The following is a 22911-nucleotide window of genomic DNA, read 5'->3' as shown; positions in this document are numbered from 1 at the left end:
TAATCAGCTGACACCCGGCCTGGAGCGCAGCTGATCGCTTGTGACGTACTATGTCCATGGGAATTAGGGCCCAGGTCACATGAACGGAATGGTACGTCCAATGGTAGAAAGAGGTTAATATGTTTGGATACAGCACTCTGAACAACCAGCTTCTTTAGCAATGACCTTTTGTGGCTTACCCTCCTTGTGGAGTGTGTCAATGACTGCCTTCTGGACATGTCAAGTCATCAGCCTTCTCCATGATTGTTAGACACCATATGCAAACTTACATAACATAGCCGAACAAAGAGATCCAGAATAAAGTAAAAAAATCAATTGCTTTATTAATAAAATTGTTTAAATAACATCAACAAACAAACAAGAGCGCCCTAACCAAGGGGGACGCTAGGTCATAGCACATAGGAAGCACGTATACACATACCCCATAAGATGCACATAATGTGCATAAAGATCTACGTTCCAATCTAATAAAGGCTACCTAAGTATGCACATGTAAGGCTACTTTCACACTAGCGTCGGTACGGGCCCGTCGAAGTGCGTCGGGCCGACGCATGCTGTGAAGTAAAAGCACAATGGGGGCAGCGGATTCAGCTTTACAACGCATCTGCTGCCCCATTGTAAGGTCCGGGGAGAAGGGGGCGGAGTTCCTGCCGCGCATGTGCGGTCGGAAAAAGCGGACCCGACGGACAAAAAAACGTTGCAAAAACACATCATATCCGTCGCACAACGGATGCAACGTGTGGCAATCCGTTGCTAATGAAAGTCTATGGAGAAAAAACGCATCCTGCAGGCAACTTTGCAGGATGTGTTTTTTCTTCAAAACGACGCATTGTGACGTGCGTCGAACGACGCTAGTGTGAAAGTAGCCTAATAGACAAAATACTTTACCAGAGGTAGTGATGAAAATAAAGCTATCCTTGTGCCGACCACCGCGTCCCTCCTCACCCCTGTACGCACAGGGCGCCCCCTCCTCTTGCTTCATTAGCGTCCCTGGAGCCTGCGCAGTAAGTACGAAGGGCAGCGCAACTGCGCATGCCCGGAAAAAAATACAGCGCAGACGCTGGGGACGCTAATGAAGGAGAGGAGGTGGTGCCCGGCGTGCACAGGCCCAGAGTTACGGCTGTGCTGCGTCTGATTAGGGGAGGAAAGACCCGCCCCGGGGACGGTTTCATGGTATGAGGGGGCACATTTTATAAACGTTTATTTTGGCGTGTGCAGGCATCATAACTAAAAGAGCCACCTTGTCAGTATGCAGCATTTGTGCCTGGGGGGGTGGGGGGTGACAGGTTTCCTTTAAGGGAGGAAGTATGCAGACCAGCCAAACGCAAGTGTGAACCCGGCATAAGCCATGATCATCAACATTAAAGGGAACCTGTCACCCCAAAATTCGCGGGTGAGCTAATCCCACCGGCATCAGGGGCTTATCTGCAGCATTCTGTAATGCTGTAGATAAGCCCCCGATGTTACCTGAAAAAGGAGAAAAAGACGTTAGATTATACTCACCCAGGGGCGGTCCCGCTGCTGGTCAGGTCGGATGGGCGTCTCCGGTCCGCTCCGGCGCCTCCTATCTTCTTTCCATGACGTCCTCTTCTGATCTTCAGCCACGGCTCCGGCGCAGGCGTACTTTGCTCTGCCCTCTTGAGGGCAGAACAAAGTACTGCAGTGCGCAGGCGCCGGGCCTCTGACCTTTCCGGCGCCTGTGCACTGCAGTACTATCCTCTGCCCTTAAGAGGGCAGAGCAAAGTACGCCTGCGCCGGAGCCGTGGCTGAAGATCAGAAGAGGACGTCATGGAAAGAAGATGGGAGACGCCGCAGCGGACCGGAGACGCCCATCCGACCTGACCAGCAGCGGGACCGCCCCTGGGTGAGTATAATCTAATGTCTTTTTCTCCTTTTTCAGGTAACATCGGGGGCTTATCTACAGCATCACAGAATGCTGCAGATAAGCCCCTGATGCCGGTGGGATTACCTCACCCGCGATTTTCGGGGTGACAGGTGCCCTTTAACAGAAAAAAAAAAACCACTTGAAATAGATCACTCTGAGTGTTAGGACTCTATATGAGTTTCACTTGTTGTATTGAAGAACTGAAATAAATTAACTTTTTGATGATATTCTAATTTTGTGGGAAGCAACTATATATTTATAGTAAATCAGATCAATTTTTCCTTTAAATCCATTATCCCTTCAAAATCCATTCTGGATTTTGGCTGATCAAAAAATAAGCGTGACAGAAACGATGCTAGAAGAAAAACCTGCAAGAAGTTCACAGTGTGGTGTCCTGTAGGGCAGATGTGTGTGTGACTCCTGAGGGGACATTTGTGAATAGCCGGGTCCTGGCTCAGCCTCCCTCCCTGGCTGCAGACAGATCAGAGCCGTTTGTCTCTCCCCGCCCTCCTCAGTGGGCAGCAGCACAAAGGCGGCGCAGCCTCCACAGCTCCGTCCCAGGGACTCACTCGAATCTGTATTGTAAGGCCGAGTTGTGATGTGTTTTTTTTTTTTTTTTTTTTAAAGGCCGCCCTCAACCAATCCCCGCTCGCCTTGCTTTGCCCGGTAGCCAATCCCAGCGCGTGTTATTGTTTGGCCTCCCGCTTCTTCGTCGCGCACACTGCGGCCGTTACTAGCGTGCAACTGTTTCCGTTCGCAGCTCGGCACAATTGGCAGCCTTCTGTCAGGGCGGTGACTGGCGGCTTGTCCTGCATGTGCGCGCCATGTCCGAGTACCTAGAAGACCCCTCTGTTCTCACCAAAGAGAAGCTGAAGAACGAGCTCATCGCTAATAAGGTGGTCCTCCCCAGCGGGGAGCAGCGCAAGGACGTCTATGTGCAGCTGTACCGCCTGCACCTCAGCTCCCGCAACCGCGCCACTCCGGACTTCTCCAGCGACGAAGAGCGGGAGTCCACGCCGGTACGGGGCAGAGGCCGGCCGCCGGGACGGGTGAGCACGGGGAAGGGCTGAGGGGCACGGAGAACCGCCGCTGGGAGAAATGAATGAGGCTGCACTGTCACTACCTGCTCAGGCCTCTTCATGAATATTCTATGAGGGAGCCATGGCGGCTCCAGAAGTAACTGATCCCAGCTGTGTGGTGTTAAGTAACGGTTCAGAAAGGGACCGCCGGCCGGATACACCGCAGCCTCTCGTGTCCGGTCTGAGCATTACCTCGGGGGGTTGTGTGTGCTCTGTGCGGCTTGTCCCGCTGCAGCGCCACCTGGTGGAGCGGGCGAGTCCGCTTCCCGCCTTTTTTCTTAACTTGAATGTCTTCTGGTTGTGGCGCTCTCGGCGTGTCACTGTCAGCCTTAGCCTTCTTGTCTGTAGGTTGTGGCGCTCTCGGTGTGTCACTGCCAGCCTTAGCCTTCTTGTCTGTAGGTTGTGGCGCTCTCGGTGTGTCACTGTCAGCCTTAGCCTTCTTGTCTGTAGGTTGTGGCGCTCTCGGTGTGTCACTGCCAGCCTTAGCCTTCTTGTCTGTAGGTTGTGGCGCTCTCTGTGTGTCACTGTCAGCCTTAGCCTTCTTGTCTTCTGGTTGTGGCGCTCTCGGCGTGTCACTGTCAGCCTTAGCCTTCTTGTCTGTAGGTTGTGGCGCTCTCGGTGTGTCACTGTCAGCCTTAGCCTTCTTGTCTGTAGGTTGTGGCGCTCTCGGCGTGTCACTGTCAGCCTTAGCCTTCTTGTCTGTAGGTTTGTGGCGCTCTCGGCGTGTCACTGCCAGCCTTAGCCTTCTTGTCTGTAGGTTTGTGGCGCTCTCGGCGTGTCACTGTCAGCCTTAGCCTTCTTGTCTGTAGGTTGTGGCGCTCTCGGCGTGTCACTGTCAGCCTTAGCCTTCTTGTCTGTAGGTTGTGGCGCTCTCGGCGTGTCACTGTCAGCCTTAGCCTTCTTGTCTGTAGGTGGCGCGCTCGGCGTGTCACTGTCAGCCTAGCCTTCTTGTCTGTAGGTTGTGGCGCTCTCGCCGTGTCACTGTCAGCCTTAGCCTTCTTGTCTGTAGGTGGCGCGCTCGGCGTGTCACTGCCAGCCTTAGCCTTCTTGTCTGTAGGTGGCGCGCTCGGCGTGTCACTGCCAGCCTTAGCCTTCTTGTCTTCTGGTTGTGGCGCTCTCGCCGTGTCACTGTCAGCCTTAGCCTTCTTGTCTGTAGGTGGCGCGCTCGGCGTGTCACTGCCAGCCTTAGCCTTCTTGTCTTCTGGTTGTGGCGCTCTCGCCGTGTCACTGTCAGCCTTAGCCTTCTTGTCTTCTGGTTGTGGCGCTCTCGGTGTGTCACTGTCAGCCTTAGCCTTCTTGTCTGTAGGTTGTGGCGCTCTCGCCGTGTCACTGCCAGCCTTAGCCTTCTTTTCTTCTGGTTGTGGCACTCTCGGTGTGTCACTGCCAGCCTTAGCCTTCTTGTCTGTAGGTTGTGGCGCTCTCGGTGTGTCACTGCCAGCCTTAGCCTTCTTGTCTGTAGGTTGTGGCGCTCTCTGTGTGTCACTGTCAGCCTTAGCCTTCTTGTCTTCTGGTTGTGGCACTCTCGGTGTGTCACTGCCAGCCTTAGCCTTCTTGTCTTCTGGTTGTGGCACTCTCGGTGTGTCACTGCCAGCCTTAGCCTTCTTGTCTGTAGGTTGTGGCGCTCTCTGTGTGTCACTGTCAGCCTTCTTGTCTTCTGGTTGTGGCGCTCTCGGCGTGTCACTGCCAGCCTTAGCCTTCTTGTCTGTTGGTTGTGGCGCTCTCGGTGTGTCACTGTCAGCCTTAGCCTTCTTGTCTGTAGGTTGTGGCGCTCTCGGTGTGTCACTGTCAGCCTTAGCCTTCTTGTCTTCTGGTTGTGGCACTCTCGGCGTGTCACTGTCAGCCTTAGCCTTCTTGTCTGTAGGTTGTGGCGCTCTCTGTATGTCACTGTCAGCCTTAGCCTTCTTGTCTTCTGGTTGTGGCGCTCTCGGTGTGTCACTGTCAGCCTTAGCCTTATTGTCTGTAGGTTGTGGCGCTCTCACCGTGTCACTGTCAGCCTTAGCCTTCTTGTCTGTAGGTTGTGGCGATCTCACCGTGTCACTGTCAGCCTTAGCCTTCTTGTCTGTAGGTTGTGGCGCTCTCACCGTGTCACTGTCAGCCTTAGCCTTCTTGTCTGTAGGTTGTGGCGCTCTCACCGTGTCACTGTCAGCCTTAGCCTTCTTGTCTGTAGGTTGTGGCGCTCTTTGTGTGTCACTGTCAGCCTTAGCCTTCTTGTCTTCTGGTTGTGGCACTCTCGGTGTGTCCCTGCCAGCCTTAGCCTTCTTGTCTTCTGGTTGTGGCACTCTCGGTGTGTCACTGCCAGCCTTAGCCTTCTTGTCTGTAGGTTTGTGGCGCTCTCGGTGTGTCACTGTCAGCCTTAGCCTTCTTGTCTGTAGGTTGTGGCGCTCTCGGCGTGTCACTGTCAGCCTTAGCCTTCTTGTCTGTAGGTTGTGGCGCTCTCGCCGTGTCACTGTCAGCCTTAGCCTTCTTGTCTGTAGGTTGTGGCGCTCTCGCCGTGTCACTGTCAGCCTTAGCCTTCTGGTTGTGGCGCTCTCGGTGTGTCACTGTCAGCCTTAGCCTTCTTGTCTGTAGGTTGTGGCGCTCTCGGTGTGTCACTGTCAGCCTTAGCCTTCTTGTCTTCTGGTTGTGGCGCTCTCGGTGTGTCACTGTCAGCCTTAGCCTTCTTGTCTTCTGGTTGTGGCACTCTCGGCGTGTCACTGCCAGCCTTAGCCTTCTTGTCTTCTGGTTGTGGCGCTCTCGGCGTGTCACTGTCAGCCTTAGCCTTCTTGTCTGTAGGTTGTGGCGCTCTCGGCGTGTCACTGTCAGCCTTAGCCTTCTTGTCTGTAGGTTGTGGCGCTCTCGGCGTGTCACTGTCAGCCTTAGCCTTCTTGTCTGTAGGTTGTGGCGCTCTCGGTGTGTCACTGCCAGCCTTAGCCTTCTTGTCTGTAGGTTGTGGCGCTCTCGGTGTGTCACTGCCAGCCTTAGCCTTCTTGTCTGTAGGTTGTGGCGCTCTCGGTGTGTCACTGCCAGCCTTAGCCTTCTTGTCTGTAGGTTGTGGCGCTCTCGGTGTGTCACTGTCAGCCTTAGCCTTCTTGTCTGTAGGTTGTGGCGCTCTCGGCGTGTCACTGTCAGCCTTAGCCTTCTTGTCTGTAGGTTGTGGCGCTCTCGGCGTGTCACTGTCAGCCTTAGCCTTCTTGTCTGTAGGTTTGTGGCGCTCTCGGCGTGTCACTGCCAGCCTTAGCCTTCTTGTCTGTAGGTTTGTGGCGCTCTCGGCGTGTCACTGTCAGCCTTAGCCTTCTTGTCTGTAGGTTGTGGCGCTCTCGGCGTGTCACTGTCAGCCTTAGCCTTCTTGTCTGTAGGTTGTGGCGCTCTCGGCGTGTCACTGTCAGCCTTAGCCTTCTTGTCTGTAGGTGGCGCGCTCGGCGTGTCACTGTCAGCCTAGCCTTCTTGTCTGTAGGTTGTGGCGCTCTCGCCGTGTCACTGTCAGCCTTAGCCTTCTTGTCTGTAGGTGGCGCGCTCGGCGTGTCACTGCCAGCCTTAGCCTTCTTGTCTGTAGGTGGCGCGCTCGGCGTGTCACTGCCAGCCTTAGCCTTCTTGTCTTCTGGTTGTGGCGCTCTCGCCGTGTCACTGTCAGCCTTAGCCTTCTTGTCTTCTGGTTGTGGCGCTCTCGGTGTGTCACTGTCAGCCTTAGCCTTCTTGTCTGTAGGTTGTGGCGCTCTCGCCGTGTCACTGCCAGCCTTAGCCTTCTTTTCTTCTGGTTGTGGCACTCTCGGTGTGTCACTGCCAGCCTTAGCCTTCTTGTCTGTAGGTTGTGGCGCTCTCGGTGTGTCACTGCCAGCCTTAGCCTTCTTGTCTGTAGGTTGTGGCGCTCTCTGTGTGTCACTGTCAGCCTTAGCCTTCTTGTCTTCTGGTTGTGGCACTCTCGGTGTGTCACTGCCAGCCTTAGCCTTCTTGTCTTCTGGTTGTGGCACTCTCGGTGTGTCACTGCCAGCCTTAGCCTTCTTGTCTGTAGGTTGTGGCGCTCTCTGTGTGTCACTGTCAGCCTTCTTGTCTTCTGGTTGTGGCGCTCTCGGCGTGTCACTGCCAGCCTTAGCCTTCTTGTCTGTTGGTTGTGGCGCTCTCGGTGTGTCACTGTCAGCCTTAGCCTTCTTGTCTGTAGGTTGTGGCGCTCTCGGTGTGTCACTGTCAGCCTTAGCCTTCTTGTCTTCTGGTTGTGGCACTCTCGGCGTGTCACTGTCAGCCTTAGCCTTCTTGTCTGTAGGTTGTGGCGCTCTCTGTATGTCACTGTCAGCCTTAGCCTTCTTGTCTTCTGGTTGTGGCGCTCTCGGTGTGTCACTGTCAGCCTTAGCCTTATTGTCTGTAGGTTGTGGCGCTCTCACCGTGTCACTGTCAGCCTTAGCCTTCTTGTCTGTAGGTTGTGGCGATCTCACCGTGTCACTGTCAGCCTTAGCCTTCTTGTCTGTAGGTTGTGGCGCTCTCACCGTGTCACTGTCAGCCTTAGCCTTCTTGTCTGTAGGTTGTGGCGCTCTCGGTGTGTCACTGCCAGCCTTAGCCTTCTTGTCTGTAGGTTGTGGCGCTCTCGGTGTGTCACTGTCAGCCTTAGCCTTCTTGTCTGTAGGTTGTGGCGCTCTCGGTGTGTCACTGCCAGCCTTAGCCTTCTTGTCTGTAGGTTGTGGCGCTCTCTGTGTGTCACTGTCAGCCTTAGCCTTCTTGTCTTCTGGTTGTGGCGCTCTCGGCGTGTCACTGCCAGCCTTAGCCTTCTTGTCTTCTGGTTGTGGCGCTCTCGGTGTGTCACTGCCAGCCTTAGCCTTCTTGTCTGTAGGTTGTGGCGCTCTCGGTGTGTCACTGTCAGCCTTAGCCTTCTTGTCTGTAGGTTGTGGCGCTCTCGGCGTGTCACTGTCAGCCTTAGCCTTCTTGTCTGTAGGTTTGTGGCGCTCTCGGCGTGTCACTGCCAGCCTTAGCCTTCTTGTCTGTAGGTTTGTGGCGCTCTCGGCGTGTCACTGTCAGCCTTAGCCTTCTTGTCTGTAGGTTGTGGCGCTCTCGGCGTGTCACTGTCAGCCTTAGCCTTCTTGTCTGTAGGTTGTGGCGCTCTCGGCGTGTCACTGTCAGCCTTAGCCTTCTTGTCTGTAGGTGGCGCGCTCGGCGTGTCACTGTCAGCCTAGCCTTCTTGTCTGTAGGTTGTGGCGCTCTCGCCGTGTCACTGTCAGCCTTAGCCTTCTTGTCTGTAGGTGGCGCGCTCGGCGTGTCACTGCCAGCCTTAGCCTTCTTGTCTGTAGGTGGCGCGCTCGGCGTGTCACTGCCAGCCTTAGCCTTCTTGTCTTCTGGTTGTGGCGCTCTCGCCGTGTCACTGTCAGCCTTAGCCTTCTTGTCTGTAGGTGGCGCGCTCGGCGTGTCACTGCCAGCCTTAGCCTTCTTGTCTTCTGGTTGTGGCGCTCTCGCCGTGTCACTGTCAGCCTTAGCCTTCTTGTCTTCTGGTTGTGGCGCTCTCGGTGTGTCACTGTCAGCCTTAGCCTTCTTGTCTGTAGGTTGTGGCGCTCTCGCCGTGTCACTGCCAGCCTTAGCCTTCTTTTCTTCTGGTTGTGGCACTCTCGGTGTGTCACTGCCAGCCTTAGCCTTCTTGTCTGTAGGTTGTGGCGCTCTCGGTGTGTCACTGCCAGCCTTAGCCTTCTTGTCTGTAGGTTGTGGCGCTCTCTGTGTGTCACTGTCAGCCTTAGCCTTCTTGTCTTCTGGTTGTGGCACTCTCGGTGTGTCACTGCCAGCCTTAGCCTTCTTGTCTTCTGGTTGTGGCACTCTCGGTGTGTCACTGCCAGCCTTAGCCTTCTTGTCTGTAGGTTGTGGCGCTCTCTGTGTGTCACTGTCAGCCTTCTTGTCTTCTGGTTGTGGCGCTCTCGGCGTGTCACTGCCAGCCTTAGCCTTCTTGTCTGTTGGTTGTGGCGCTCTCGGTGTGTCACTGTCAGCCTTAGCCTTCTTGTCTGTAGGTTGTGGCGCTCTCGGTGTGTCACTGTCAGCCTTAGCCTTCTTGTCTTCTGGTTGTGGCACTCTCGGCGTGTCACTGTCAGCCTTAGCCTTCTTGTCTGTAGGTTGTGGCGCTCTCTGTATGTCACTGTCAGCCTTAGCCTTCTTGTCTTCTGGTTGTGGCGCTCTCGGTGTGTCACTGTCAGCCTTAGCCTTATTGTCTGTAGGTTGTGGCGCTCTCACCGTGTCACTGTCAGCCTTAGCCTTCTTGTCTGTAGGTTGTGGCGATCTCACCGTGTCACTGTCAGCCTTAGCCTTCTTGTCTGTAGGTTGTGGCGCTCTCACCGTGTCACTGTCAGCCTTAGCCTTCTTGTCTGTAGGTTGTGGCGCTCTCACCGTGTCACTGTCAGCCTTAGCCTTCTTGTCTGTAGGTTGTGGCGCTCTTTGTGTGTCACTGTCAGCCTTAGCCTTCTTGTCTTCTGGTTGTGGCACTCTCGGTGTGTCCCTGCCAGCCTTAGCCTTCTTGTCTTCTGGTTGTGGCACTCTCGGTGTGTCACTGCCAGCCTTAGCCTTCTTGTCTGTAGGTTTGTGGCGCTCTCGGTGTGTCACTGTCAGCCTTAGCCTTCTTGTCTGTAGGTTGTGGCGCTCTCGGCGTGTCACTGTCAGCCTTAGCCTTCTTGTCTGTAGGTTGTGGCGCTCTCGCCGTGTCACTGTCAGCCTTAGCCTTCTTGTCTGTAGGTTGTGGCGCTCTCGCCGTGTCACTGTCAGCCTTAGCCTTCTTGTCTTCTGGTTGTGGCGCTCTCGGTGTGTCACTGTCAGCCTTAGCCTTCTTGTCTGTAGGTTGTGGCGCTCTCGGTGTGTCACTGTCAGCCTTAGCCTTCTTGTCTTCTGGTTGTGGCGCTCTCGGTGTGTCACTGTCAGCCTTAGCCTTCTTGTCTTCTGGTTGTGGCACTCTCGGCGTGTCACTGCCAGCCTTAGCCTTCTTGTCTTCTGGTTGTGGCGCTCTCGGCGTGTCACTGTCAGCCTTAGCCTTCTTGTCTGTAGGTTGTGGCGCTCTCGGCGTGTCACTGTCAGCCTTAGCCTTCTTGTCTGTAGGTTGTGGCGCTCTCGGCGTGTCACTGTCAGCCTTAGCCTTCTTGTCTGTAGGTTGTGGCGCTCTCGGTGTGTCACTGCCAGCCTTAGCCTTCTTGTCTGTAGGTTGTGGCGCTCTCGGTGTGTCACTGCCAGCCTTAGCCTTCTTGTCTGTAGGTTGTGGCGCTCTCGGTGTGTCACTGCCAGCCTTAGCCTTCTTGTCTGTAGGTTGTGGCGCTCTCGGTGTGTCACTGTCAGCCTTAGCCTTCTTGTCTGTAGGTTGTGGCGCTCTCGGCGTGTCACTGTCAGCCTTAGCCTTCTTGTCTGTAGGTTGTGGCGCTCTCGGCGTGTCACTGTCAGCCTTAGCCTTCTTGTCTGTAGGTTTGTGGCGCTCTCGGCGTGTCACTGCCAGCCTTAGCCTTCTTGTCTGTAGGTTTGTGGCGCTCTCGGCGTGTCACTGTCAGCCTTAGCCTTCTTGTCTGTAGGTTGTGGCGCTCTCGGCGTGTCACTGTCAGCCTTAGCCTTCTTGTCTGTAGGTTGTGGCGCTCTCGGCGTGTCACTGTCAGCCTTAGCCTTCTTGTCTGTAGGTGGCGCGCTCGGCGTGTCACTGTCAGCCTAGCCTTCTTGTCTGTAGGTTGTGGCGCTCTCGCCGTGTCACTGTCAGCCTTAGCCTTCTTGTCTGTAGGTGGCGCGCTCGGCGTGTCACTGCCAGCCTTAGCCTTCTTGTCTGTAGGTGGCGCGCTCGGCGTGTCACTGCCAGCCTTAGCCTTCTTGTCTTCTGGTTGTGGCGCTCTCGCCGTGTCACTGTCAGCCTTAGCCTTCTTGTCTTCTGGTTGTGGCGCTCTCGGTGTGTCACTGTCAGCCTTAGCCTTCTTGTCTGTAGGTTGTGGCGCTCTCGCCGTGTCACTGCCAGCCTTAGCCTTCTTTTCTTCTGGTTGTGGCACTCTCGGTGTGTCACTGCCAGCCTTAGCCTTCTTGTCTGTAGGTTGTGGCGCTCTCGGTGTGTCACTGCCAGCCTTAGCCTTCTTGTCTGTAGGTTGTGGCGCTCTCTGTGTGTCACTGTCAGCCTTAGCCTTCTTGTCTTCTGGTTGTGGCACTCTCGGTGTGTCACTGCCAGCCTTAGCCTTCTTGTCTTCTGGTTGTGGCACTCTCGGTGTGTCACTGCCAGCCTTAGCCTTCTTGTCTGTAGGTTGTGGCGCTCTCTGTGTGTCACTGTCAGCCTTCTTGTCTTCTGGTTGTGGCGCTCTCGGCGTGTCACTGCCAGCCTTAGCCTTCTTGTCTGTTGGTTGTGGCGCTCTCGGTGTGTCACTGTCAGCCTTAGCCTTCTTGTCTGTAGGTTGTGGCGCTCTCGGTGTGTCACTGTCAGCCTTAGCCTTCTTGTCTTCTGGTTGTGGCACTCTCGGCGTGTCACTGTCAGCCTTAGCCTTCTTGTCTGTAGGTTGTGGCGCTCTCTGTATGTCACTGTCAGCCTTAGCCTTCTTGTCTTCTGGTTGTGGCGCTCTCGGTGTGTCACTGTCAGCCTTAGCCTTATTGTCTGTAGGTTGTGGCGCTCTCACCGTGTCACTGTCAGCCTTAGCCTTCTTGTCTGTAGGTTGTGGCGATCTCACCGTGTCACTGTCAGCCTTAGCCTTCTTGTCTGTAGGTTGTGGCGCTCTCACCGTGTCACTGTCAGCCTTAGCCTTCTTGTCTGTAGGTTGTGGCGCTCTCACCGTGTCACTGTCAGCCTTAGCCTTCTTGTCTGTAGGTTGTGGCGCTCTTTGTGTGTCACTGTCAGCCTTAGCCTTCTTGTTTTCTGGTTGTGGCACTCTCGGTGTGTCCCTGCCAGCCTTAGCCTTCTTGTCTTCTGGTTGTGGCACTCTCGGTGTGTCACTGCCAGCCTTAGCCTTCTTGTCTGTAGGTTTGTGGCGCTCTCGGTGTGTCACTGTCAGCCTTAGCCTTCTTGTCTGTAGGTTGTGGCGCTCTCGGCGTGTCACTGTCAGCCTTAGCCTTCTTGTCTGTAGGTTGTGGCGCTCTCGCCGTGTCACTGTCAGCCTTAGCCTTCTTGTCTGTAGGTTGTGGCGCTCTCGCCGTGTCACTGTCAGCCTTAGCCTTCTTGTCTTCTGGTTGTGGCGCTCTCGGTGTGTCACTGTCAGCCTTAGCCTTCTTGTCTGTAGGTTGTGGCGCTCTCTGTGTGTCACTGTCAGCCTTAGCCTTCTTGTCTTCTGGTTGTGGCACTCTCGGCGTGTCACTGCCAGCCTTAGCCTTCTTGTCTTCTGGTTGTGGCGCTCTCGGCGTGTCACTGTCAGCCTTAGCCTTCTTGTCTGTAGGTTGTGGCGCTCTCGCCGTGTCACTGTCAGCCTTAGCCTTTTTGTCTGTAGGTTGTGGCGCTCTCGGTGTGTCACTGTCAGCCTTAGCCTTCTTGTCTTCTGGTTGTGGCGCTCTCGGTGTGTCACTGTCAGCCTTAGCCTTCTTGTCTGTAGGTTGTGGCGCTCTCGGTGTGTCACTGTCAGCCTTAGCCTTCTTGTCTGTAGGTTGTGGCGCTCTCTGTGTCACTGTCAGCCTTCTTGTCTTCTCGTTGTGGCGCTCTCGGTGTGTCACTGTCAGCCTTAGCCTTATTGTCTGTAGGTTGTGGCGCTCTCACCGTGTCACTGTCAGCCTTAGCCTTCTTGTCTGTAGGTTGTGGCGATCTCGGTGTGTCACTGCCAGCCTTAGCCTTCTTGTCTTCTGGTTGTGTCACTGTTAGCCTTCTTGTCTGTAGGTTGTGGCGCTCTCTGTGTGTCACTGTCAGCCTTAGCCTTCTTGTCTTCTGGTTGTGGCACTCTCGGTGTGTCACTGCCAGCCTTAGCCTTCTTGTCTGTAGGTTGTGGCGCTCTCGGTGTGTCACTGTCAGCCTTAGCCTTCTTGTCTGTAGGTTGTGGCGCTCTCGCCGTGTCACTGTCAGCCTTAGCCTTTTTGTCTGTAGGTTGTGGCGCTCTCGGTGTGTCACTGTCAGCCTTAGCCTTCTTGTCTTCTGGTTGTGGCGCTCTCGGTGTGTCACTGTCAGCCTTAGCCTTCTTGTCTGTAGGTTGTGGCGCTCTCGGTGTGTCACTGTCAGCCTTAGCCTTCTTGTCTGTAGGTTGTGGCGCTCTCTGTGTGTCACTGTCAGCCTTAGCCTTCTTGTCTGTAGGTTGTGGCGCTCTTGGTGTGTCACTGTCAGCCTTAGCCTTCTTGTCTGTAGGTTGTGGCGCTCTGTGTGTCACTGCCAGCCTTAGCCTTCTTGTCTGTAGGTTGTGGCGCTCTCGCCGTGTCACTGTCAGCCTTAGCCTTTTTGTCTGTAAGTTGTGGCGCTCTCGGTGTGTCACTGTCAGCCTTAGCCTTCTTGTCTTCTGGTTGTGGCGCTCTCGGTGTGTCACTGTCAGCCTTAGCCTTCTTGTCTGTAGGTTGTGGCGCTCTCGGTGTGTCACTGTCAGCCTTAGCCTTCTTGTCTGTAGGTTGTGGCGATCTCGGTGTGTCACTGCCAGCCTTAGCCTTCTTGTATGTTGGTTGTGGCGCTCTCGGTGTGTCACTGTCAGCCTTAGCCTTCTTGTCTGTAGGTTGTGGCGATCTCGGTGTGTCACTGTCAGCCTTAGCCTTCTTGTCTTCTGGTTGTGGCGCTCTCGGTGTGTCACTGTCAGCCTTAGCCTTCTTGTCTGTAGGTTGTGGCGCTCTCGGTGTGTCACTGTCAGCCTTAGCCTTCTTGTCTGTAGGTTGTGGCGCTCTCGCTGTGTCACTGCCAGCCTAAAGCTACTTTCACACTAGCGTCGGATTCGGCCTGTCGCATTGCGTCGGGCCGAGATTCCGACGCTAGCGTTTGTTGTGCCGCACAACGGGTGCAGCGGATGCTTTTTCTCCGGCGCATCCGAGGCCGCATTGTAAGGTGCGGGGAGGTGGGGGCGGAGGTCCGGCCGCGCATGCGCGGTCGGAAAAAGCTGTCCGGCTGCAAAAAAAAGTTACATTTAACGTTTTTTGCTCCTGGCGGTCCGCCATAACACGGCGCAACCGTCGCAAGACAGTTGCGACGTGTCAATACATCGCAATGCGTCGGTAATGTAACTCTATGCGGCAAAAACGCATCCCGCAAACAACTTTGCAGGATGCGGTTTTTCCCCTAAACGACGTATTGCGACGCATTAAAAAAAACGCCAGTGTGAAAGTAACCTTAGCCTTCTTGTCTGTAGGTTGTGGCGCTCTCGGCGTGTCACTGCCAGCCTTAGCCTTCTTGTCTGTAGGTTGTGGCGCTCTCGGTGTGTCACTGTCAGCCTTAGCCTTCTTGTCTGTAGGTTGTGGCGCTCTCGCTGTGTCACTGCCAGCCTAAAGCTACTTTCACACTAGCGTCGGATTCGGCCTGTCGCATTGCGTCGGGCCGAGATTCCGACGCTAGCGTTTGTTGTGCCGCACAACGGGTGCAGCGGATGCTTTTTCTCCGGCGCATCCGAGGCCGCATTGTAAGGTGCGGGGAGGTGGGGGCGGAGGTCCGGCCGCGCATGCGCGGTCGGAAAAAGCTGTCCGGTTGCAAAAAAAAGTTACATTTAACGTTTTTTGCTCCTGGCGGTCCGCCATAACACGGCGCAACCGTCGCAAGACAGTTGCGACGTGTCAATACATCGCAATGCGTCGGTAATGTAACTCTATGCGGCAAAAACGCATCCCGCAAACAACTTTGCAGGATGCGGTTTTTCCCCTAAACGACGTATTGCGACGCATTAAAAAAAACGCCAGTGTGAAAGTAACCTTAGCCTTCTTGTCTGTAGGTTGTGGCGCTCTCGGCGTGTCACTGCCAGCCTTAGCCTTCTTGTCTGTAGGTTGTGGCGCTCTCGGCGTGTCACCGCCAGCCTTAGCCTTCTTGTCTGTAGGTTGTGGCGCTCTCGGCATGTCACTGTCAGCCTTAGCCTTCTTGTCTGTAGGTTGTGGCGCTCTCGGCATGTCACTTCCAGCCATAGGGTATGTGTCCACCTTCAGGATGGCCGGCGGTTTAGTCGGAGCGGCTTTGACGCTCTGCGCTAAGCTCCACCCCTTCTGGAGACGTTATGATGCCGGATGTGTTCATAGCACACATCTGGGATCATCGCACCCATCGCATAGGGTCCTGTGCTATATCTTGTGGCGACGCAGCGTCGCCGCAAGATATATGGACATGCTGCGATCTGAAAAGACGCACAGCATGTCCAGAGTCGCAGGGCCGCTGCGTGCGTGTTACCACGCATAGTGGAGACGGCAGCGTCAAACACGCAGCGTTTACTGCACGTGGACACATACCCTTAGCCTTCTCATCTTTTGGTTGTGGCGCTCTCGCCATGTCACTGCCAGCTTTAGCCTTCCCTGAAGGAGACCTCTTTATGAACCTCTCACTGAACCAACATCGTGGCAATATTTACTCTGTGTACATTGGGCTTTGTAGCACTGACCGAGCCATGAGTTGGTGCAGAGAGCGCTAATGTGCATTTTCCTCATTTGGGTATATGAGAAGACTAAACTGACAAATGGGAGCCATGGACATCAAGGGTTAATTGTCTTGGTGTCCATCAAACAGACGACAGTTCACCATGCAGAATGTTTTCTTCTGATCATAAAACAGGCAGTCTGTTTAATAATTCTAATTGAGGGCCCATTGACATAGCAGATGTTATGGATGTGGGATACGTTGGTGTATAGTTTATTATTATTTTCTTGGGATGAATTTGTAGGTGTAGATCCCATAACATCCTCCCACTGTCATCCATAGGATAGAGCATACAACATAAACCCCTCACTATTTGGTGGCCATGAGTTTCAGGATCTGACTGTTTACTGAAGTGGCTTTGTCTGAGATTCTGCCCTCGTCCTTGTGCACATGCCCCAATACTGCTCGTTTTTCCCGCTGTTATAGTCAGAAGCAAATAGTCCTTGGTGAGATAATCCTCCATAAGGGAATATATCTTAAGGTACCGTCACACTTTAGCGAGGCTGCAGCGATACCGACAACGATCCGGATCGCAGCAGCGTCGCTGTTTGGTCGCTGGAGAGCTGTCACACAGACAGCTCTCCAGCGACCAACGATCCCGAGGTCCCCGGTAACCAGGGTAAACATCGGGTTACTAAGCGCAGGGCCGCGCTTAGTAACCCGATCTTTACCCTGGTTACCATCGTTAAAGTAAAAAAAACAAACGCTAGATACTTCAAAAGCAAAAGAAAAAAGTGAGCTGCACAGCCTTCCTTCTTCCGGCAGATCAGCAGCAGTGAGTGGTGACAGACTGGCTTCAGTATAGGGGGTGCTCGCATGGAAGATAGATGCAAACATGTAGACAAGAACAGAAAATGCGGCAGCACTCACCCATCTGTGGTCCAATTCTTTATTCAAAACGCGAAAAAATACAGCCTTGCGGTCCGAGGGAGTGCAGATGGACGGGAGGTGAGCAGGTGAACGACGACGGCCGTTTCGCGCTGATCCAAGCGCTTCTACGGGTCCTGTAGAAGCGCTTGGATCAGCGCGAAACGGCCGTCGTCGTTCACCTGCTCACCTCCCGTCCATCTGCACTCCCTCGGACCGCAAGGCTGTATTTTTTCAGGTTTTGAATAAAGAATTGGACCACAGATGGGTGAGTGCAAACGCTACATACTTACCTACCGCTGTCTGTCCCCGGCGCTCTGCCTCTCTGCTCTGGCTGTGAGCGGCAGGCAGCCGGAAAGCACAGCGGTGACGTCACCGCTCTGCTTTCCGGCCGCTGTGCTCACAGCCAGAGCAGAGAAGCAGAGCGCCGGGGACAGACAGCGGTAGGTAAGTATGTAGCGCTTGTTTTTTTTACTTTAACGATGGTAACCAGGGTAAACATCGGGTTACTAAGCGCGGCCCTGCGCTTAGTAACCCGATTTTTACCCTGGTTACCAGCGAAGACATCGCTGAATCGACGTCACACACGCCGATTCAGCGATGTCAGCGGGACCTCAACGATCAAAAAATGGCCCAGGCCATTCCGACACGACCAGCGATCTCACAGCAGGGGCCTGATCGCTGGTACGTGTCACACATAGCGAGATCGCTACTGAGATCGCTGTTGCGTCACAAAACTTGTGACTCAGCAGCGATCTCGCTATGTGTGACGGGGCCTCTACAGTTGGACCATAAACAATATTTATCTCTTATTCGCATATTGATGGTAAGTGTATCTCTGGGATCCCCATGAATCCCAAGAAATAACCGCAGTCCTAATCGCATGACCGCACTACTGCTCTAATCATTGGCCATGTGACTGACAGGGATAGCAGAGTCCTGTACTGCTGCTGAATGGGCTGGCAATAGTGATGAGCAAACGTTCATGGATAAGATGTTATCCGAGCATGCTCGTGTGCTAACCTAGTGTCTTCAGCGTGCTCTAAAAATATGTTCTAGTCCCTGCAGCTGAATGTCTCACAACTGTTTGACAGTCACAACACAAGCAGGGATTGCCTGACAAACTGACAATCCCTGCATGTGCTGCAGCTGTCAAACCAAGGGGATTTGAACATATTTTTGATCATGCCAAAGATACTGTTAATACACGAGCACGTTCGCTCATGACTAGCTGGCATTGCTCGTATGTGACCACTGCTCCATTTGAATGGGAAATGCGGATAGCTTGGGGTTAGGCGATTAATGTTGTGTTTTTTTTTTTTAACCCAATTGTTTTGTTTGTCCATCAATCATGTCAGAGGATTTTGCCTTTACTGTAGGACAGTGAGCCCCAACCTGTGGCTCGGGGGCCCTTGATGTGTGGCAGGTGGCTCTGTCAGCATGGTGCATTAGCACCAGGTGTAGCAAACAGCTATTAAGAGTAGATCTCTAGATGGTGACACTTGCGTGTAGCCCGGCACAGGAAAGCAGATCAGGATGGGGGTAAGATGGGAAACCCTTGAGCTTTGGCATACTGAGTTGGTGTGATTTCAGTGGAAAAGCTTTGACTGGCATTATACCGGTAATGTAGGCTCTGGGTGTCACTGAGTGGGGCAGGAGCTGGATGTAGCTTGCGACCCTTTTTTATAGCTGAATGTGGTTCTCGAGGTTGGGGACTTCTGTTGCAGGACAGTGCAGGTGTAGCTTAGACTCTTTTTTTTGAACAGAAATGTGGTGCTTGATTTCTATATCTACCGTTTCCAATCTTTTTCTGAACTCCTAATTGTATGTGTACCTTGCTGGTCTCCTCAGTTCCTATTCCAGTGGTCACAGGCTACAGAAGTGATGCTCTGTCCAAGTCAGAAGATTGCTGCGAGACTCCGGGCTTTGACAGCAGTGCTGATATTTTATCCTTCGGTGGCCGTCATGGGCCAATTTATAAAATGTAAAAGCAGGCAACACCTTTAATAAACAAGCAGGGTGTTGGCACCATCATGATATAGACCAGCATAGAGACAGTAAAGGTACCGTCACACACAACGATATCGTTGCTTTTTGTGACGTAGCAACAATATCGTTAACGAAATCGTTGTGTGACAGCGACCAACGATCAGGCCCCTGCTGGGAAATCGTTGGTCGCTGGGGAAAGTCCAGGACTTTATTTCGTCGCTGGATCTCCCGCAGACATTGCTGAATCGGCGTGTGTGACGCCGATTCAGCGATGTCTTCACTGGTAACCAGGGTAAACATCGGGTTACTAAGCGCAACCAATATAAAAGTAAAAAAAAAAAAACACTACATACTTACTTACATTCCTGTCACGTTCCTCAGCGTTAGCTTCCCTGCGTCCCCCAGTGTCAGCGCCGGCCATAAAGCAAAGCACAGCGGTGACGTCACCGCTTTGCTTTCCGGCAAGCGCGCTTACACAGAGCAGGGAAGCTGAGGCCGGGGGACGCGGCAGGAATGTAAGTATGTAGTGTGTGTTTTTTTTTTTTTTTTTACAATGGTAACCAGGGTAAACATCGGGTTACTGAGCGCGGCCCTGCGCTTAGTAACCCGATGTTTACGCTGGTTATCCGGGGACTCCGGGATCATTGGTCGCTGGAGAGCTGTCTGTGTGACAGCTCTCCAGCGACCAAACAGCGACGCTGCAGCGATCGGCATCGTTGTCTAGATCGCTGCAGCGTCGCTTAATGTGACGGTACCTTAAGATTGACTATTATACTCCACTTTTTCTCGCCCTGAATAAGGTAGAAGAGTGCATCTGGTTTGCTTCTGATTTCACCTTTTTAACATGTGATTTAATAATCTGCTGATTTACATTCTATGCTGTATTTTTGTTTTTAAGAAAGCGACAAAGAAGACAGATAAACCAACTGTAGAAGGAAACGATGAACAAGGCATAGCTTCTCTCAGTAATGAAGCTCTCAGGGAGGAGTTGATGAAATACGGAGTGAAGGCTGGTCCTATATTGGGTATGTTTTCTGAATAAAGCATTTTAGTTTCATCCCTTTATATTGTATAGTCTTGCACAAAGTTATTGCTACCTATCTTTCTTTTTTCTCATTTACAGACAGTACAAGGAAAGTTTATGAACAAAGGCTTTCAAAGGAGAAGGAGCAGCAAAATGTGGCATCTATTGCGCCTCCTGTAGCAGACTTGTCAACTGCCGATAACAAACAGAATGGAAACACAGATTCTGGACAGTATAGCGACAATGATGGTAAAGCTTCAATTAGAATTTCAATTTGTTGTTTGGCCTTAGCATATAAGTCTGCAGTCACATAGTGACTGCTTATGCATGAAAACGAAAATATCCAGCTCTGGAATTAAAATAAAGTTTATTATTGAACAACTTTAAAAATACTGTAAAGCTGCTTGATAATCCGGAGGAAGAAATGCTTTGAGCAACTGGACGTGCTTCGAACACGTGTAGTGTTCTTAGTCCTCAGTTTTTTTTTTTTTGTGGTTTTTTTTTTTTTTTTCCAGAAAACTGAGAACTAGGAACACTACATGTGTTTGAAACGCGTCCAGTTGCTGAAAGCATTTCTTCCTCCGGATTGTCAAGCAGCTTATTTTTAAAGTTGTTCAATAAAGACTTTTGATTTTAATTCCGGAGCTGGATACCTTCGTTTTCATGCATAAGTACCAGGCTTCAAGCAGAGATATTTTCTGTGCTCGGATCAGTCTCATGGGCTGTGAGAATAACATCACAAGGGTGAGCTGAATTTCCATTTTTTTCAGGCAACCCTGTTAAGGAGGTATTATTGCTGTCTGGAAAACTATATGAATTAACAGGTTTGATATTTTGGTCTCCTTTTCTGAAATTTTTAAGAAAGCGGGAAAAAAACCCTAATGATGATCATGGTTCTGACCATTTTATGGGTGTGTATGTATATGTGTGTGTGTGTATGTATATATATATATATATATATATATATATATATATATATATATATATATATACATACATACATACATACATACATACATACATACATACATACATACATACATACATACATACATACATACATACACACATACACACACACATACACACACACATACACACACACATACACACACACATACACACACACACACACACACACACACACATACACACACACACACATACACACACACACACATACACACACACACACATACACACACACACACACACACACACATACACACACACACACATACACACACACACACATACACACACACACACATACACACACACACACATACACACACACACACACATACACACACACACACACATACACACACACACACACATACACACACACACACACATACACACACACACACACATACACACACACACACACATACACACACACACACACATACACACACACACACACATACACACACACACACACACACACACACTGTTTTTGAAGTGGGTACTCTTGACTCATAAGTATCACAACCCTTTAAAACTGCTTCAGGTAATGAAAAGCTCTCATAAGGAGCGTTTCCTGAAGTGATTTCCATTAGAAAACTTGTTTCTGAGCCGGACACTGCATTGATGTATGCGATATGCATGCTCCCAGGAAGAGTCTGTCTAGTGGGTGCGGCCCACGCTCAATACAAGTGTATGGAGCAAGGCCACGCCCACTAGCCGGGCTTTGCCCGGGAGTATGTATAATGCATATATACCCTCCGGTCTCAGCTCAGAAATCATTGAATCCTTACAGCGCGTATGCTGGGGGGGGGGATTCATAAGTCTGCAGTCATACAGAGTGACTGTAGATTTTTCATTTTAGACCGGGATAGTTCCTTTAATAATTCCATCACCTGTGCAATACTAAGGAAATCCTGAAAACCCGACTTGTTGGGGGCTGTGAAAACTGGAGTTTGGGAAACACTGCTACCGTAGATGAAGTTATAAAAGAAACCACAGGATATTTTCTTGTGTTCTATGGAACAGTAGGTGGAGACTAGTAAATTGTAAATCTTATCACAGATTTCTCAGCGTGTTGTGGCGGTCTATGTAAAGTGTATAGTGAAAACTCCCATTACCAATTTCAAAACCGCTAAGTCATCTTTGCAGGTTAATGTTTTAGAAGCAGCTGTATCTTCCCTTATTAGCTGAGTGCATTATGACCAGGTTCATAACCATTTTCTGTGTAAAGTTAAAGCCCAGGGAGGGAGGTGAGGTAACGTTTTGACTTGTGCGTTTCACTAGTTCACTTCCTGTTGGGATGCAGCTGTGAATGAATTCACCATGTTTGTGAATCACTTTTGGTAAATTGATTCCTCCATTGTATTATGTAGACCAGTAAGTCACGAAAATGACATGCCAGATCAAATGTTCCAATTTGCCATTCAAATGCTGAATAGAATTCACTCCTCACAGTTGATATCACAGGGAAGATAATCTCACCAGATTTTTAAATCTCACTGATAAAATAAAAGTAAATTCTGCATCTCTGTACAACACTGAGAGAAAATCCTCTTGTTTGATAACATATTTAGGAAAACACAACTGCGTATACTTTTCACTTTTTATGTTTCTCGTAACCCAGGTTATCTTAAACTTTTCTCGTTTTCTCGTAGCTTTTGCCAAGTTAGTGAAAGACTATGTTCACACGTTGCGTTTTTGCTACCTTTTTTTTTTACGTCAATACTTTTTACAGTACCAGCAAAGCTGGTGCAAATCTCATGCAAACATTGTTGTGATTTTTTTTTTTTTTTTCTTTTTTTTTTTTCTGACTGAATTGGAAAACTGCTTCATTTTGTTAAACCTGCAGCATGTCACGTTTTCCACCCATAGAAGCAATGAGTAAGTGCAAAAATGCAGGTATCGGGTTTCGGTGCAGAAACTCTGGCAATAAACTATATCAGCATGCACAAAAGACAAATGTACCAAAAAAAGCAGCAAAATCTGTTTTTAACACCTTCACGACATGCCCCGTACTAGTAACATAGTAACATAGTAACATAGTTAGTAAGGCCGAAAAAAGACATTTGTCCATCCAGTTCAGCCTATATTCCATTATAATAAATACCCAGATCTACGTCCTTCTACAGAACCTAATAATTGTATGATACAATATTGTTCTGCTCCAGGAAGACATCCAGGCCTCTCTTGAACCCCTCGACTGAGTTCGCCATCACCACCTCCTCAGGCAAGCAATTCCAGATTCTCACTGCCCTAACAGTAAAGAATCCTCTTCTATGTTGGTGGAAAAACCTTCTCTCCTCCAGACGCAAAGAATGCCCCCTTGTGCCCGTCACCTTCCTTGGTATAAACAGATCCTCAGCGAGATATTTGTATTGTCCCCTTATATACTTATACATGGTTATTAGATCGCCCCTCAGTCGTCTTTTTTCTAGACTAAATAATCCTAATTTCGCTAATCTATCTGGGTATTGTAGTTCTCCCATCCCCTTTATTAATTTTGTTGCCCTCCTTTGTACTCTCTCTAGTTCCATTATATCCTTCCTGAGCACCGGTGCCCAAAACTGGACACAGTACTCCATGTGCGGTCTAACTAGGGATTTGTACAGAGGCAGTATAATGCTCTCATCATGTGTATCCAGACCTCTTTTAATGC

At 51.3% G+C, this 22911-nt stretch overlaps 1 protein-coding gene across 5 annotated transcripts in view; it reads left to right on the top strand.

The window, feature by feature from the left end:
• The first annotated feature begins 2398 nt into the window (after positions 1 to 2398).
• The window catches only part of TMPO (thymopoietin), a 55317-nt gene continuing 34804 nt past the window's right edge, over positions 2399 to 22911 (top strand). For 2 of the 5 annotated variants that reach the window (XM_069764445.1, XM_069764444.1), the window contains exons 1-3: positions 2580 to 2934; positions 19158 to 19284; positions 19383 to 19532. In XM_069764445.1, the coding sequence (XP_069620546.1) occupies positions 2710 to 2934; positions 19158 to 19284; positions 19383 to 19532 (502 nt within the window). In that variant the 5' untranslated portion in view covers positions 2580 to 2709. Of the gene's footprint in view, positions 2935 to 19157; positions 19285 to 19382; positions 19533 to 22911 lie in introns of all 5 variants that reach the window. The other 3 variants (XM_069764446.1, XM_069764447.1, XM_069764443.1) reach the window with 3 other exon arrangements.

Source organism: Ranitomeya imitator, chromosome 4 (assembly GCF_032444005.1).
Source record: "Ranitomeya imitator isolate aRanImi1 chromosome 4, aRanImi1.pri, whole genome shotgun sequence".
In the NCBI taxonomy this organism is placed as follows: domain Eukaryota; kingdom Metazoa; phylum Chordata; class Amphibia; order Anura; family Dendrobatidae; genus Ranitomeya; species Ranitomeya imitator.
Note: the sequence above shows the minus strand (reverse complement) of the source record. Positions and strands in the feature narration are given on the sequence as shown.